Raw genomic sequence first — 18566 nt, forward strand, 5'->3', positions numbered from 1 at the left:
CATGACTGCTTCTACCTTTGCCTTTGTAAGCTAATGAGTTTTAAATGCCTAATGGCTAAAACAGCGCCCGTTAGATTACTGGCAGCCTTAGCTATTGGTTCGAAATTCCATAGATAAATGGTAGTGACTGGCAAATATATGTGGTGTCCATAACACTCCAGACAAAGGAAGGTCTTCGTAGTAAACCATCTTATTTAGATTAAATATGGCCATGGTTTTATATGATCATTCGCACATTTCCCAAAAGCACATCAAGCAACTTCCAGCCAGTCTGTAGTTGTGTTGCACATGGATTCAACAGTTTGTGGCCACATCAGTATGGGTGCCCTACAATTGTCAAGGGAACAAGAATTTCATCTCCAGGAAGGATCAGAGCCAAATGAGCCTCACCATTGAGAGCGCTGGACTCATTCCATTGTAACTGGGCCCAGACAATTACAATTAGAGATGGTGCAATTATTGGGCTTAGTTAAATCATGTGTGCTGCCCACCTCAGCCCGCCCCACAGACCTTCTTCCTTTCTTTCATTGGCCAAACTTCACAGAGCAGTTAAATATATGTGTGCTGGAGGCAGACAGCCCAAGTTCAAATTTTGGCTCACCCACTCACACACTCACTGGATGAATTGGGGCGATTTATGCAATTCTCTCCTCCTTTCACTAATCTGCAAAACAGAGAAAACAATTGTTCCTACCTTATAGTTTATTTTTTTTTGTCATGTTTTACTGTTAAATAGATTAAAACATGTAAAGCAGAACAGCATCTGGCATGGAGTACTTTCTTAATAAACGTGGCCGTTACCGTCATTCAGTGATCGTATGCCATCTGCATATGGGTGCTATCGCCTCTTATCATCTGTGCTGTTTTCTTTTTTTTACTTTCTTTCGTTTTAATGGTCTTACCTTTTGAAATTCAAACAATTTAAGCATTAAAAGGAAGTTTCCCCAAATCAAAAGTCACTATCCTTTGCTATACAAAGGAATCAATCGTAAACATAAGAATCGTGAAAATAAAAAGCGTCAGGAAAGTGTAGCCATATCTCTGTGCTTTATGTGTGGCCTTCCTAGGTTAAAAAAAAAAAAGGGGGGGGGAGAGCAAATGAAAGAAAATGAAAATGAGAGGAAGGTGGGGAAACCTCCCTACCGTCAAAGATGTTCCCCTGAGGAAATCAGAGGCACTGAAGGGGAACTTGGAAGTGAATGACGTTCCCACCAGGTGCCTCTCTGTGTTGTTGCTGTTGGGCACTGGCCACCTAAACTGACCTTGCCTTCCCACCTGAAGGCAGGCAGTTTGTCATGCGGGCCTGAGACGCTTACATCTCCTTTGTCTGATTGCCTGAAAAGCACCATTTAGGAGAATTACTCATTTATCCAGCAAGCACGTGATGACACTTGCTATCAGCTAGCACCGCAGGGCACAGGGGACGGACCTCCGCCTTTGGGAGCATGACACTTGCCAGTGCTGTACTGGCAGTGGAGCCAGACATCGGGAAGGTAGCCATCAGCCCTTTCTAACCAAAAAGCAATGGTTCAAAAAGGCCATCAGTTTCTGAGGATTCCATCTAATAACATGCTGTCCTGTGGCAGTCAGCACGTTCACTTAAATAGGCCTCACCTTGTGCCAGCCACTTCCCATGTATTAATTCATCTGATCCCCAAACAACCACACGAGGTTGGTGTTCTTATTCCCATTTTACAGATGAGAACGCTAAGGTATAGAGATTAAACTCACCTGATGTCACACAGCAGTGGCAAGATTCACGACCCTTGATTTGTGCCCTTAGTTACTATGTAATTAGTCCAACTCCTGGTATGTAGATAGGAACACTCTCTAGCAGCCAGCATTTCGTGAAGGCTGTGTGTGTGTGTATGTGCGTGCATATTTGTGGAAGTGTGTACGTGTATCCCTCGGTTGAGAGCTGTACCTGCTTTACAGTCGGATTATTACTCAGAACAAGTCAGTGAGTTAAATGGGCATTTTGTCTTCATATCAGTGACCAGTTTCTAGAAATTACATATTTTACATAAACAAGCTGATTTAATCTACTTCGTTTTGTTTTAGATGAGAAAAATTACGGGTGCCTGGGTGGCTTAGTCGGTTAAACGTCCGACTTTGACTCAGGTCATGATCTCACAGTCCGTGAATTCGAGCCCCATGTCAGGCTCTGTGCTGACAGCTCAGAGCCTGGAGCCTGGTTGAGATTCTGTGTCTCCCTCTCTCTCTGCCCCTCCCCTGCTCGCGCTCTGCCTCTCTGCCCGTCTCTCTCAAAAATAAATAAACATTTAAAAAAATTAAAGAAAAAAAAAGAAAAATTACAATGCATTATGCTTCAACCCCAAGCCCCCAGTCAATTTCCTCAAAATAATTAAAGCTCAATGAAAAGCCTATATAAGAAAAAGAATCACGTTAGGATATACATGCCTGGAATACGGCTTCCTGGTCACCCAACAAATAGCTAGTGGTTACCAAATGCTCATTTAGCATTTAGTAATCCTTTGATGCCTTGCTTAGTGCCAGCTGCCTCCACATAGACACTCCACAAAACATGTACCCGTGCTTCTGACATCCAACCGTCGTTGGAATACAACTTGAGACTTTGTCAACACATCATTTTGTTAAAATCTTATTGAGTTTTGGAGTTGAAAACATAAATTATATATTCTAGATATTTATAAATATGTGTTTATATTTCTGTATAGACATCAGCCAAAAACTGTGCACAAAGTTTGGTTATTGGAAACTTTTGGTTTCCAAACTATTGGTTATTGGAGCATTCTACTGGTAAGATGTTAATGAGTGACAAGAACCTGTACTATCAGCATTTCCATTTTATAGATGAGGATACGGAGGATTAGCTGGGAGCATTGGAGCAGGCATTTGTACTCCAAACTCCTCTGACTTCAGAGTCTTCACCTTAACTGCTATGTTCTAGTATCTAGCATCCTTATCATTTTAATGTTACAATGGCTTCACTAGAATGCTAGTGTTATTCTTATTACTATTACTGTTGTTACTATTTATTATCATTCACTGATACTTACTCAGCACCCATTATGTTCCAGGTACTGTACTAAGTACTCAACATATATTGTTTCATGTACTTCTCACATCACTCACTGATAGAGAAACTATATTATCCCCAATTTGCACATTGAAAAAAAAAAAAGGAAACTTAAAGAGGTTTTGGAACGTGCCCACTGGACATAACTTGTTTATTATTTTACCAACCACGGAGACTTTACCAAGTGCCTACTGTGTGCTCATCTATGTACCAGGCTTATCTAGTGCTATATTACTGGACAAGGAACTTCATAATAGTAGGATTAGGTTCATGGCTGTGGTTCAAAGACATTACGTATTTTACTATTCCATGTTTCAATTTTGTTTCTGTAATAAAACCACACAATTGCATCATGACCTTTGTCTCACCCTGAATAATATGGTGTAACTTGTATTTTATACATTTATTCAGATATACATATGTGTTGTTGCTAAGTTCAAGTACGTCTGAAGGCAGAGACCCGTTGACTGATGTTGTCCCAGAAAGTATTCTAGTGATGCATAAATGATAGTGGATGAAGCCAACACACTGCTTGAGGAATTACAGCTTATAGAGTTGCTTGGCAGATGAAATCACTTGACTAATTAGAAAATAATGCATTATGCCGTGCCTAGAAAAATCACAGCGCAGCAGAAGCGGAACTGTGTTCTGAGTTACTGTAGGCTGCCAGTCACAATAAAGCCTGTGCCTGTGTTCTTCATCTTTTTCTTTTTCCCCCTATCCCTGCAGCCCAGAAATTGAAGCAGACCCTGGAACCTTGTGATACAGAGTATCCAGCATTTGTCTCTGAGCGCACCATCAAGGAAACCTCAGGGAACATTGCTTGTGAAGACTGCTCTAAGTAAGCCTCCCGCCTCCTTTCTGCTCAGTGTAGAGCTCTCCCAGATGGGCCAGTGTGAATGGCGTGGTCAGGATCACAGCGAGAGATGGAAACATGGCTGCCCTCTTGTGTGAGGAAGCGTTTCCACCAGCTTGGAGGAAACATCATTTGGCTTTGTTAGAGAGATCATTTAGAATCTGGTAAGCATTCAGAGTGCTTGCGAATGCATCCTAGAATATATACGACTTTTAGTCAGGTTTGTCATTGGTTGGAAAAAGTCCTGATGGTGTTTCCCCAGTTGACATTTGTCCATTTCGGCTGTCTATTGGAAAAAGATCCTTAGATGTCTTTACTGAAGGCACGAAATCTTCAGGATTCACCAGAATCTGATGTATGGGGAATGAAATTTGGTAGCTTACTAGGCATTTCCCTGATTGCTACTGAGTTTGGGCCTTTTTTAATGGTTTTATTGATCATCTGAGTTTCTTACCCCTTCATTCCTGTCGGCAGTTGTCTATTGGGTGGTGAATCTTTTCTTACTGATTTGGGTGTCATATGTTTTGGATACGATTTCTTTGCAGTTGTATGCTTTATATGTGTGTTTTCCTTTTCCTTCATCTGACTCTTCACTTTTTATAATGTCTTTAGATGCATAGACATTTTCTTTTACTTTTATTTTCATGTCTAATTTATTCTTCTGTTCTGTGATCTGTGTGTTTTGTGCCTTAAGAAATTAGTCACTGCCCTCCTATCATAATGGTGTTCTCATGTATTTTTATTCTGAACACTTCAAGGTGTTGATTTTCACATTTAGGACTTGAATCCCTCTGGAATTTATTTGTGTGTGTGTGGCATAAGGCAGTGTCTAATTTCATCTTTTTCAATATAGTTGCCCCGTTGACCGGCACTACTTACTGAATGGTCTTTTTTTTTTTTTTCCTAATTGATTTATTATGGCACCTGTGTCATAGGATTAGTTCTACACAGATCTGTTTCTAGGTTTTATGATTTGTCAGTAATGATGCCAACACCATATCTCTTTAATTATTATAGCTTATAGTGTGACTTGATATTTAAGAGAACAAATACCTTTTCCATATAGTCTTCTGAGTTGTCTTGGCTATTCTTGTCTCTTTACTCTTTCATATTAATTTTGTAATCAGCTTGTTAATTTCTATGAATTATGCTATGATTTTGATTAAAATTGCTGTAAGTTATAGATTAATTTGAAGATAATTGCTATCTTTTATAATCTTGGAACTTTTCATTTATAAACTAAGTATGTCTCCTTAGTTACAGGTCTTCTAATACAGTTTTATAATTTTATGTTAGATTTATAATTTGAAAGCTTACAGTTTTCCCTTCCAGCAGAAATGGCATACATTTAAAACTACCTTTTCTAATTGGTAATTGCTAGAATATGAGAACATCACTGATTTCTGTATGTTGAATACCTTGTATCCATTTGCTAAATGCTCTTTTAGATTTAATAGTTTGTGTGTGGCTTCTCTTGGACTTTTTTTTCATACACACTAACATCATTTGTGAAAATGTTCCTTTCTAACCTCCATACTTACTGTTTTGTTGCCTAGAAGTAACTAGGATTGTTGACTAGAAGCAGTGAAAGTAGACAACTGTATCTTGTTCCTCAATTAAAGGAATTTCTTCTTGGGGCACCTGGGTGGCTCAGTCGGTTGAGCGTCCAACTTCAGCTCAGGTCATGATCTCGCAGTGTGAATTGGAGCCCTGCGTTGGGCTCTGTGCTGACAGCTCAGAGCCTGGAGCCTGCTTCGGATTCTGTGTCTCCCTCTCTCTCTGCCCCTCCCCCGCTCATGCTCTGTCTCTCTGTCAAAAATAAAAATAAACATTAAAAAAATTAAAAGGAATTTCTTCTAATAATTCCATGTTAACTATGATGTTTGCTATGTTTTTTTTTTTTATTGAGGTATAACTCACAATATCATATTAGTTTCAGGTGTACTACCTAGTGATTCAGCATGTGTAAACATTATGAAATAGTCACCACAATAAAGCTAGCCCCCATATGTCACCTTACAAAGTTAATACAATGTCATTGATTGTATTCCCCATGATGTACATTACATCCTCATGACTTACTTCTTTTAGTGCTGAAAGTTCATACTTCTCGATTCCCTGCACCCATTTCATCCCCCTCCACCCCCTTTCCCTCTGGCAACCACCAATCTGTTCTCTTCATCTATGAGTTTTGTTTTGTTTTGTTGATTTATTTTTTGGATTCCACATGTAAGTAATATCATATGGTATGCTATTGGGTTTTCTAGATTGTAGTAAAATATTGATACTATTAAACTTACCATTGTAACTGTTAAAGAGATTTTGATGGTGATTTTCTTTTTAAGTTTCTTTGTTTGTTAAGTGATCTCTGTAGCCATGTGGGGATTGAACTCACCAGCCTAAGATGAAGAGTCCCATGCTCCCCTGACTGAGCCAGCCAGGCACCCCCATTGTAACTGTTTTTAAGTGCACAGCCCAAGAGCATTAAATATGTTTGCAATGTTATGCAACCATAACGGTTATCCATTTCCTGAATTGCTTTAGATTTTTGGTAGTTAACCATTTATTAAGTTAAAGAAAACCTCTTCAGGGGTGTTTGTTGCTCTCATTGCTATTGTTTGGAACTTTAATGGAGGTTGGGGCACCTGGGTGGCTCAGTCGATTAAGCATCTGACTTCCGCTCAGGTCATGATCTCATGGTTTGTGGGTTTGAGCCCTGCATCAGGCTCTGTGCTGACAGCTCAGAGCCTGGAGCCTGTTTCAGATTCTGTGTCTCCCTCTCTCTCCCCACATCCCCTGCTCATACTCTGTTTCTCTCTCTCTCAAAAATAAATAAATTAAAAAAAAAAAGAATGGATGTTAATTTTATCAAAACATTTTTCTACATCCATTACTAAAATAATTTTAAGATGTTGAGTTACAATAATAAAAATGTTTTAAAAAATTAAACTGTGAAATATATCGTATATACTATAAATATCGTTTTTATGTTTATTTATTTATTTTGAGAAAGAGAGCATGAGTGAAGCAGGGAAAGAAAGAAAGGGAGAGAGAGAATTCCAGGTAGACCCCAACATGGGGCTCAATCTCACGATGATGAAATCATGACCTGAGCAGAAGTCAAAAGTCTGATGCTTAACCAACTGAGCCACCCAGGCATCCCTGTAGTATCTTCAATGGTAGATGGCTTATCTAGTGTGAAAACATGCTTTCTTTCCCAGGGTGGTCTTTCATGGTCATGATTACAAAAAAAAACAAAAACAAAAACTATCTTGCTAGGTCCATTTGTTCATGTCATATTAATCTTTTGCATCTGTGCTCAAAAAGAATATTGGGTTATACTTTTCCTTTCATATACTGTCATTAGGCTTTGCTATTAAGGTCATTTTATTGTCACAAAATTACTCAGATCTTAAACATTTTGTGTAAGATTAAATTATCTGCTTCTTTTAGGTTTGGTAAAATTTACCCATAAAACTATGAACGACTGATAGGTTTTTTGATTGCTTTTCTGTGTGAGTAAATTCTCAACTACTGAATTAGTTTCTTCAGTGCTTAGCTATCTCTTTGGAATTTCTGTTTCTTCTTGAAACAATTTTGGTAATTATATTTCTTAGAAAATTGCCTATTTCATACCACTCTTCACGTTTATTGCATGCATTTGTTAATAGTGTTCTTTTTTGATTAAAAATGCTGCCGTATTTGTGATTTTGCCCTCTTTTAAATCAATCTCTCTCCCTTCCCTTCTCTTCTTTCTTATACCCCCCCAACAGCTCCTCTTCTCAACACCCCCTCCTTTCCCCCCTCCTTTCCTCTTCCCCTCCTTTCCCCTCTCTCCATCCACCTCCCTCCCTCTCCCTCTTTCTCTTTCACTTTCCCTCCCTCTCCTTCCCTTTCTAGCTCCCTCTTCCTCTCTCTTTCTTCCACCCTCTCCCTCTGTCTCCCTCCCTAACTCCCTCCTGCATCATTTCTTCCTTCCTTTGCTCCCTCCCTCTTCTTACTAATAGAGATGTTTGCTTTTTTTCTCTTTTCAAAGAACTATCATCTAGCTTGTTAGATTTTCTCTGTTGTTTCTTTGACTTTCTATTTCATTTATTTGCTTCTTATCTGTATTATTATCCTTCTGTGTTTTTGGGATTTATTCTGTTTGTTTTTTTTTTTATTTTCTATCATATTGTGTTTGATGTGTAGCTTTTGCAGCTCCATTCATATACATATAATAAATATATATATATGTATAATTTCTCTGTGCATTTCAATTTATATAGGGCTTTCATTATTCAGCTGGGATAATTTTCTAATATTTACCATATTTTTGATCTGTAAATTTTTAAATAGTGTTTTAAGATTTCCTAATATATGGGTTTTGAAACTATCTTTTTTTTATTGATCTCTGATTAAATGACATTGCAGTCTGTATAACACATGGTTTTCAGTCTGTGCAGAGACTTGCTTTGATTTCTAGCACTTGTCCTCGTGTTTTTGAAAGCAAGTTTCATTCTCTGATAGCTCAGGACAGGGATTAATATAGATCCATTGGGTCAGGTGTGTTAACTGTGCTTCAAAACTGTTGTTGTTCTGTTTTAGATATCAGGCTCTCCCCAGGCTTATGGATTTTTAATCTCCTTCATGTCATTCATTTTACTTTGCTTTTTATATTTGGAGGCTATATTTGGAGGCTATTATCATGGACATCCCTGTTCAAGACTGGTAAATCATTGCTATGATCACTATGTGATCACCCACTCTATGGGAAAGTAATGTCTATTTTGTTTGCTGATAGCACAAGTACAGTGTTTCTTTGTTTGGTAATATTTCCTAGGCATGTTTTCTCCCTTCCCTCCATTTGCAACTTCCCTTCCTTCTTTCCCACCCCCCTTTCTTTCTTTCTTTCTTTCTCTCTCTTTCTCTCTCTTTCTTTTTGTCATTTTGCATTAGGATGTTGTCCTATAAATAGAATAGAGCTGGATTTGGCTTTTTTATTATCTCTACTATTGGAAATTTAATATTATGATTTATTGTACTTCCTGCTAAGTTTGAATTTATTTCTACGATCATTTTATAGGCTTTCTATCCCCATGCATTTTCTTTCTTTCTTTTCTTTTCTTTCTTCCTTCCTTTGTCTTTCTTTCTTTGTCTTTATTCCTTCTTTCCTTCCTTTCTTCCTCTTCCCTCCTTTCTTTCTCTTCCTTCCTTTCTTTCTTTATCTTTCTTTCTTTTTTCTTTCTCTCTCTTTCTTCTTTCGCCTTTATTTGGATCTATTGAGTTTTCTCTATTCCATTTCTCCCTTACTGGCGTGTAAGTTACACACTCTTTTCTTGTGATATTTATCCATAACCTTGGTACATATTTCAGGATCTCTTCCCTCCTCCAGAAAAAACTCTTAAATCTCTAACTTGGATTAACTCCCATCCCTTTTTTGTGATATTTCCTAACATTTTAACTATGTTGTGTTTTTAACCCACCAAATATGTTGTTATTATTGCCTGTAGTAAATGAGATGTTTACCAATTTGTTTACTGCCTATTTTTTAAAAACCATAGCTTCTTGTTTTACACTGCTTTAGACATTCTTTTCAGGAATGATCTAGGAGTGCTAAATTATCTCATTCTTTGTCTGAAATGCTTTATGTGCTATATATTCTGCAGTGATCATTTAACTCCATGCTATCTAAATTGAAATATTTTAAAGATACTGTTCCATTGTGTCCTGAGTGTTAGCTTTGCACCTCTATAGGTGTTCTGGTGTTCCCCCCTCAGAGGGCTTTTAAAGGGCTTCTCTTTGATATTCCGAAGTTTCACCACCATGTGTCTAGATAGAAATTTACTTCTGTGTGCTTAAATACTTTATTCTGAGTAATTTCCTTAAACTTCAGTTCACTGATTTCCTTCTGATTGTGTCTAGTCCACTGCTTAGTCCATTGAGTTTTTGATGTGGATGTCTTTCTCCTTATTTCTCGATGTTTTGTTTCTTTTAAAAATCTGTGTATTCTCACATGCTTTAAAGTCACTAAGAAAGTGAACTTTAAAATATCTGTGTATTTTTAATAAGACTTAAGAGTCTTATTCTTGAATTTTCTGTACCTAATTATAAAGACTTTTTAAGTTTGTTTTTGCACTTTAAATTTGGTGTTGGGGGCAGGGCACCAATTTCCTTGTCACTTGTGTCTTCTTTCTTTCCTGGTAGAAAATTTGCTCATGTATTCTGTCATCTTTGACCATGGACTGATTTTTACTATTAATTATTATTTTTGTGGGAACAGAATAGAGCTCGAGTCTCCCTTCACAGTAGATTTACAGTTGGACTTTAATCACGCATCCTGTTAGTATTGACTGCCTGTGAATTCTCGTTACGTAAGTTTTTGTGTTTAGGAGTTTCTGCATCATATAATTACAGTAAATATTTTTCCTAGGCAGCATGTAGTTTCGGCTTAAAGTTTGATTTCTCATGCTAATATTGTTTTTCCTGTTCAGACCTCAGAAGTACCAGATTATCAGCTTTTTTATACTTAGTTACAAATGTACAAGTTGGCCTTTGGTATCTTGTCTTGTAAATTCTTTTGTATTTAAACATGCTTGTATTGTTTAACTGTTGCATACAGCATGTCTCTGTGTTTAAAAGAGAATGGCTTCCATATTGGCTTAATCCACCATGTTCCAGTTCACTGTTCGGACTGAGGACTTTCTGGAGCCACCACAAGAAACCCTGGACGTATAGCAGTTTAGCACAGGAGCTGTGGAATCAGGGAGCTCAGAGTGTTAGTCCTAACTCCCATAATCACTAGCTGTGTGACCTTGAGCAAAAACCTAAACTCTCTGAAACTCAGCTTCTTCCTGGGTAATTTGGGGGATAGTAATAGTAAGCATATCATAGCCTTATAAGAATTAAGTGGGAAGAGGCACCTTGGTGGCTTAGTAATTTGAGCATCTGACTTCGGCTCAGGTCATGATCTCACAGTCAGTGAGTTTGAGCCCTGCGTCGGGCTCTATGCTGACAGCTCTGAGCCTGGACCCTGTTTCCAATTCTGTGTCTCCTTCTCTGTCTGCTCCTTCCCTAGTCACGCTCTGTCTCTGTCTCTCAAGAAAGAATAAATATTACAAAAACATTTTTTTTAAAGAATTAAGTGAGAAAATTTATGTTGTAAATTTAGCATGGTGCCTGGGACAGAGTAAGTTCTCAATAAACGGCCACATTTTGGGGCGCCTGGGTGGCGCAGTCGGTTAAGCGTCCGACTTCAGCCAGGTCACGATCTCGCGGTCCGTGAGTTCGAGCCCCGCGTCGGGCTCTGGGCTGATGGCTCGGAGCCTGGAGCCTGTTTCTGATTCTGTGTCTCCCTCTCTCTCTGCCCCTCGCCCGTTCATGCTCTGTCTCTCTCTGTCCCAAAAATAAATAAACGTTGATAAAAAAAAAATTTAATAAACGGCCACATTTAATACTAGCATAATGCTATACTAACTGTATGCAAAGATTTTAACCCCCGTTAGCTATTCTGTTAAAATGTGGGGTTTCCTTTTTATAGTCTAACATCACTTCACTACTGTAGAATTCCTGTAGAAAAAGGTACAACATATATATACCTCTGAGGGCCAAAGTTCATGTATGACTTAAGTAAGGATTATTGACAAGTCATGGCACTGTGGCTCTGTGAAGTAGACTCTACTGGCTTTATAATGACTACAAACCTTTTTGACCAGAGGGATATTATATTCTTAGTAGTTGTTAACTCCAGATTCAGTTGGCGGCCAGCATCTCTTAGTGCATGATAGGCAATCAGATTTAGTGCACTAACTTAGGTTTCTCATTTCCATTCTAAATGAGAAAACAAATAGAACCAATATAGATGATTGCTAAGGCAAGCAATGTTTTTCCTTATTGACTTGTAATTAAAAGCCAAAAATACAAATGCAGTTTGATTAAGATTAAAGTAGGGGCACCTGGGTGGCTCAGTCTGTTAAGCATCTGACTCTTGGTTTTGGCTCAGGTCTTGATCCAGGGTGGTGAGTTCAAACGCTGTCTTGGGCTCTGTGCTGGGCATGAAGCCTGCTTAAGAAAGATCTCTCTCTCTCTCTCTCTCTCTCTCTCTCTCTCTCTCTCTCTCTCTCTCTCTCTCTCTCTCTGAGGGACCAGAATGGGGACTTGTGCTTTCCCTTTCTTTTTTAGTAAACTTTTTATTGATGTGTAGCACATACAGAAAAGTGCACAAACCAGATTAATTAACTTAAACAGCACTCAGGCTGAGAAGTGAATGAACATTGCAAGCCCCTTGGAGGACCCCTTCCTGCCCCTGCTGGGTGCAGCCTCCTTTTTACCATATGACAACCACTGTCTTGAATTCTAATGTCAGTGATTGCTTTTACTTGTTTCTCACGTCTAACTTGGGAGATGGCAGTCAGTTCATAAGATAGGAGGGCTGACGTATTAATGACCTTGAAGGGAGTTTCTAAGGAATCAGCTTAGAGAACAAAATAAGGCCTTAGGGGGGAAAAATATAGCCCAGGACTTCAGCGTACATTTCTTTATTGTCGGTTCTGTCCTAGATACTGGGCCACATTGTTGGGGACCAGAAGCAAATGAGGCACACACAATTCCTGCCCTCATGGAGTTTACAGATGGGTAACTAGGCAATGTCAACACTCCATGCTTAGGGCTAGGATTATTGAGTATATGTCGCATGGAAGCACAGAAGGGAGGCTTGGGGTGGTCAAGACAGGCTTCCTTAGAAGCAGTGGCATTTATTGTCAGACCACCGGGATACAAAGGAGTCAGTAGATAAGAACATCCAGGCAGAGGGAAGAGCCATGTGTAGATAAGAGGAATTGTAGTCTGTTCACAGATTGTTAGAAGTTCAGGGAAGCTGGAACAGAGAGCTGAAGGTGAGGAGGGATGGGAAAAATGCCAGCAATAAGAGTGGCAGTGGTGATCTCTTTGGGCGGAAGTCATGATTCAGAAGGACCATGCTGCCCACCATTCCCCTGCACAGCACACACACCCATACCGACTCTGGTCCTGATAGAGCGAAAAACCCATTTGTATCCCCTCCTCCATCTCCTCCTCTTTTTAAGGGCTAGAAATCGACAGATCAGCTGGGGTAACTAGTTGAGTGAGAAACCAGTCTGTGACTATTTTTTTTCTAATCCAAAAATCATCCTATAACTCTCATATCATACAAAACAGGCTCATGACAATAGTCTCAGATGGTCTTGAAGGACCGAGTCTTTTATTATCTTTTGCATATCCCTTTCCCTCTTTCCTTTCCCCATCTTATGACAGGAAATTTGTTAGAAGATATATCTGAGTATTTCTCAAAGTACATATGACGATAACAACTTACATTTTAAATTATCTTCGTCTTCTTGGAATGAAATATGTTAAGGAGAAAAATAATGTTATTTTGTCATCTTTCCCTTGTTGACGGCTGGTAGATATTTCAGGACAATGGCCTACACGTTTGCTGTCAACCAGGAAGCTGAATTCACACGTCTGCTTTACATCTAATTCCTGTAGAAATTTGTCAACCTCTGCCTGGAAAGAGTGAGATTCTACAGGACTGGATCTCTAAGACAATTACTAATTCTTGACCAACTTTGTAGGTAACTTCAGGTCAGGGGCAGTGACATTCAAAAATAACACAATTCTGCAGCCTTTGGCCAGGAGTGAGTTGGAAACGGAGTTTGGTGAAAATTATAGCATTTCAGAAATTACGCACTAAGATCTTTTTCAAAGAAAAACATCTCGCCTCCCGCAATGGAACATACAAAACTGTGTCCTTTACAAACCCTTCTCAAGGCAGCGATTACTTTCCTCCACAAGCAATGGCAAACCATAGAGTAGCGATCCCAGGGAACTGCGCGCTTCCCACGGGAACATGCCTCATGCTGCATGTTGCTGTGGACTGTCACCAACAATCTGCCCATCTCTTAGAAGCAATCAGATGTCCTTGCTGCTTAAACATGTTGCTAGAACTCAGGAAACCATGTCAGGTGGTTCTGGCTGTATCGTCCAAGTCTTTCTGGTCTCCGGTAATCTTTGAAGACCGACTGCTCCTAACTCTGTTTTTGTGCCTGTTTCCAGAATCACTCGATGGTTTTATATGGAAAATACATCAAGAGGTGACTCAGTTGCTCTACATAGAAACCTTCAAATTGGCAACTCTAGAAGTGGACATCTAGCCGTCAATGCCATAGACAGCTATAGTATAACAGAAGGACAGTATGCAATGTTTAAAAAGGGATTTTCAAAAATATAGGGTTTATTAAGAATGCAGGAGCCTAAAAGAAAATAAGAATTTACATAAGAATGTCATTAGGGTTGGTGGTTTGGCTGCGTTAACCAATAATTTTCGTCATTCAATATCCCACTGATTATTAAATTAATCTGTTATTCAAACAGCAATCGAAAACAACTCAGCCCATATTTTCTGGGCATTTGTGACTGTCAACAAGTTGAACAAAATTGGGGATCTAAAGAGAATGTAATGTTTTACTATTTTCCAATACGTTTCTCTCCTTCTTGATACCCTCCCAGCCTTTGCTGAGACGGGGATCCACTTGGAATGAAAATCAACTGCTAAATTAACTACTTCTAGCCTGTTAAGAAAAATAATTAATCAAGAGTAAAGGGGAACATGTGTAACGCATACAACGCCTGAGCTTTAAAAACCTTGTCACGTTACAATGCTGGCAAGATATTCATTTTTTAAGGCAAATTAGATTTTTTTTGTTGGGTGTGTGTGTGTGTGTGTGTATAAATGTGTGCGGATGTCCTTTTTTTTGGGGGGGGGGTCGTATCACTCATCGCTTTTCATAAAAATTATGTTGCCATCAGTTTCACTTTGGGATCAGAACGCAAGTTTTGCTCATCTTCTTGGAAGCCCCGAAAGCTGTGGCTACACTTTTCCTTCTCTCATCACTTCTCCCCATGAGCCTTTCATTTGTCCGCTAAACTGAAAGAAAGTAATTGGTCTCGAAGCTGCGTTGACATGTTTCGTGGGCTCCAGTTCAGAGAACCATCGTTCAGGGATTCCATTTTCCTGCAAACTTCTCCAATTTCCTGTTGGGGTCTCACACTGGGTGGGCGTTTTACCGCAAGTCTTCAGACTGTTCCCAGCGAATGCCCTGCAGGTGTTCTTACCAGTGGGCCTTCTGGAAACGACCTGTAAAATGGATCCATTGCACAATGGGGACACGGTGCCTTCCTGAGTCAAGGCTAAGAGGCTGGGCTCTGGGGCTGGACTACAGTCTGGGCTATCACACTTAATCATGCAAAGATTTTAATCAGTTATTTAAATGTTCTGGGCTCTGCTCATCTCCCCAAGGACCTGCCTCATAGGATCTCTGTGTGGGTTAAAAAAAAAAAAAAAGCATAACCCTCATAGTTAGCACAGTGCCCAGCACAGAGTAAATGCTGCATAAATGGGAGAGATTTTTATAGAGCACAATCCACAAACCCATCTGTGTTGACAGGGATGTAGGAAAACCACAGAACTCCAGTCAGGCTCTTCTTCCAGATTTCTTAGCCCGGAAGGTAAAACTAATAGTTTCAATCAGGAAAAGTAGTTGGTGAGGTTTTTGCTCCAATGAGACTGTCCTAGATAAAGTGGATCTTGGATTTTTGCCACTTCTTGGATCTACTTGAGCTCTTGGTTCGTAAAAAAAAAAAAAAAAAAAAAAAAAAAAAGATTTTTGGAAATCTGAATTAAGGACTACACATATTCAATAGTGATCAGATACTTCATTACACAAATTGGACACAGGCTTTGCCAGTGGGAGTACATTAGTGTCATGAATAATGTAATTTGTAGGCGTTAAAATGTAACAGTTTTAACCACTTAATTTGCAAGCATACACTAATTTGTTGAAATATTTTTGTATCTCCTGCTCTATAGATTCTTGCCAAACTACTGTACTCAATCTTGTTTAAAATGTGTAAATAAATGTGATTCAATTTCCCATGAAATAATCATTGGCCCTTTCCAACGGGCTTAGTTCACTTCTAAACAAGACAACTTTCCATTCTACAATGAGATTAACACCAAAGGTCAAATTCTTCCCTTTGGAGATTGAGAGTGGTGCATTTTTTTTTCTCCAAATTTTCCCTTGGTGTCATTTACTCACTTACACCTTGCCATGTTGGCTGGTAATATACAGAGCTGTGTCCCTTTGAATTTTACAGTGTCACACCCCAGCTGTGGTGGAGGAAAGCCAGCCACCTCCTCGTTGCTAGGTTCTTGCTTCCTGTTCTACAGCTCAGAAAGGTGGTAGGAATAACTTCTGGATCCTAAAAGCAATTCCTTTCCAACACAAAAGATTTAAAACATGAATATGCAATCTAGAGGCTTCTCAACACTTGGTCATCTAATGTTGAGAATGTGCCACTCCTCCCTTACCCTTAATAAAGCGCCGCCTTCTTTTCATATTATGGGTATGGTGCCAGGTTTGAATAATTCAATACTGGCTCTTACAGTCAACAACCTAGTTAGTGCTGTGTGTGTGTGGTTGCTAAAAACATGCTGGCTTTAAACTTTAAAAAAGGGGAAAGGGAGGTAAATGCTTATCGTGGGAGCTGTATTTTGAATTGTTGAAATAATGCCGGAAGATGAAAATATGTCCCGGAGGCATTAGAATGATTGGGATTAAAACCTCTGGTTGAATTTCCTACCAGTTCTTCTGGATCTCAACTCAATGAGGTACTTTAGTGGAGACCGGACTTCACTGATTCTTTCTCAGATGCTCAAAGGAAGAAAGGTGCCCTATTGCAAACACAAGGACGATTACAACTTTGAGGTTCCAGATAGAATGGTGGTTGTGTAGATGTTGCTATCTTTACTTGCCCTTTGATAATCAGTATTTGGAGAGGTTTTAGTACAGGAAATGTTGTAAATTACTGTTTTCCCTCGCGAGTCCATGATGCAAAATGAGAGGGGCGCATGTCTGTAATGAGTAGGCAGGTCTCTACCTGACATGAATGAGTCTCACAATTTCCCATTTGTGCATTTCTTAATGTGTGGGAAAGCGGGGTGGGAGCATATGTAAGTTTGGCTGGGCTCACAACACAGTGAGGCTTTCCTCTTCCATGCCGGAGGGTAGGAGACCAGCATAGCCAAGGAGTATTTTTAGAATGTTTATTTGCATGGGGAATGGAGGAGTGCAGAGCTGTGTCCACACCATTGACGTTTTCGAGTTGCATTTCTGCGGTGCATTGTCTCCATCCCAATGGCTGTTTGTGCTGTGACGCCCACCATCCCCACCTCAAAGAGCAGTCTGTGTTCCTCCCTTGGGCTGCCCGGTGCTGCACCTGAAGTGGCTTAGCAAGTTGCCAAAACCCTATAGATGTGTGTTTATTAACTCTCCAGCTTGCCCTCCATTTGTTTAGCTTGGAAAGAGTTTATATATTCCTATGGGTATTAAAAACCCATCTGATGTATTAAAGGAGCTCAAAGGATCAAAGTAGAAATGCTGCTTGAAATGCAGCGTATTGAATATAGACATAAAATTTCTAGACATGAACCACTTTTTCACAGGACATTTTGTATACTCAAGAAGGGAATTCATTTTTTAATGATCAGCTTTTCTTCGAGACTTGGCATTTCTTTCTCTCTCTCTCTCTCTCTCTCTCTCTCTTTCAGGTGACCTTCACTTCCACCTTTTTAGGATTGCTTATGATTTTGACAGGAAAACCCCTTGGCAACCTAGGGTGGAGGCAAGCATTAACCTCAGTACCACCTTTCATGCCTAGGAAGATACAGCCCAAGATCCTTAACAAACACATCAGCCACTGGTTAATGACCAAGGTTCTTTGCGCATTGGGAAGAAAGATGGGTGGAGAGGTTGTAAGATGAGGATCAGAATCACCCATGGTCCACATAACTAGAGGTGTAAGTGATCAGTCAGAGTGATGTGGGAGAAATTCTCAGGCTAGAATCTTTATAGCAGATGCTTCTCAAACAAAACTCTCTGCTACTGACTTTTAGAAAACAAATTATATATTTCAGGAATGATTCCATTTCTGTTGAAGTAGGTTGCCCCTGTAGTCCTGCATTATTTGAGTACCTCCCAGCCTGTGTGAGAATTTATACATGATTTCTGTTTATTGAATGTCTACTTTTTGCTAAGCGCTTCATATCTATTTCCATGTATCTTGTTCTTCCCATTTGTTCATTTCTTCTGCATTTTGCCAAGTAGGAACCTGAGGCTCAGAGGAGTTAAGCCCTTGACCAGTGTTACAGAGCTGCTAAATTCTAGATTTGGGTTAGATCAGCATCTTCCTGACACTGAAGCCTGATAGAGAATTCCTCTGGCATCCAGGAAAAAGCCTCTCCATCATAGTACCAAGTCACCTATGTCAGACCGAGTTCATCTCACCATGAAGGTTTATTTGGGAAACTGACAATTCTACCAATTCATTTGATCTATGGGAAGAAATTACAAACATCCAATTTGACAAGAGCCATATACTTCCTGAATACCAGTTTCATGCAATTCTCCATCTGACCTACTTGGAGGACTTCTTGCAGTGCCTAGTGCATTGCTGTTTAAGCGTGTGTTTCTTTGTCTTCCTCACACACCAAATCAGGTGAAATAGGCTGGAACAGTGGTAAAAAGTAGTTCAGGCTTTGGTGTCACCATGCAAACCTGGGTTTGAATTCTTAAT

The 18566-nt window shown here is 39.5% G+C and overlaps 1 protein-coding gene across 1 annotated transcript in view; it reads left to right on the top strand.

Annotated features, from left to right (window-relative positions):
• CACNA2D3 (calcium voltage-gated channel auxiliary subunit alpha2delta 3) overlaps positions 1–18566 on the top strand; it is an 857341-nt gene that overhangs the window by 803327 nt on the left and 35448 nt on the right. The window contains exon 35 of the mRNA XM_047096680.1: positions 3791–3902. Coding sequence (XP_046952636.1) covers positions 3791–3902 — 112 coding nt within the window. The remainder of the gene's footprint in view (positions 1–3790; positions 3903–18566) is intronic.

The sequence above is a fragment of the Lynx rufus genome, unplaced genomic scaffold, assembly GCF_022079265.1.
Source record: "Lynx rufus isolate CCGP_SWC_20201006 ecotype Redwood Valley unplaced genomic scaffold, mLynRuf1.p SCAF_4, whole genome shotgun sequence".
Taxonomy (NCBI): Eukaryota; Metazoa; Chordata; class Mammalia; order Carnivora; family Felidae; genus Lynx; species Lynx rufus.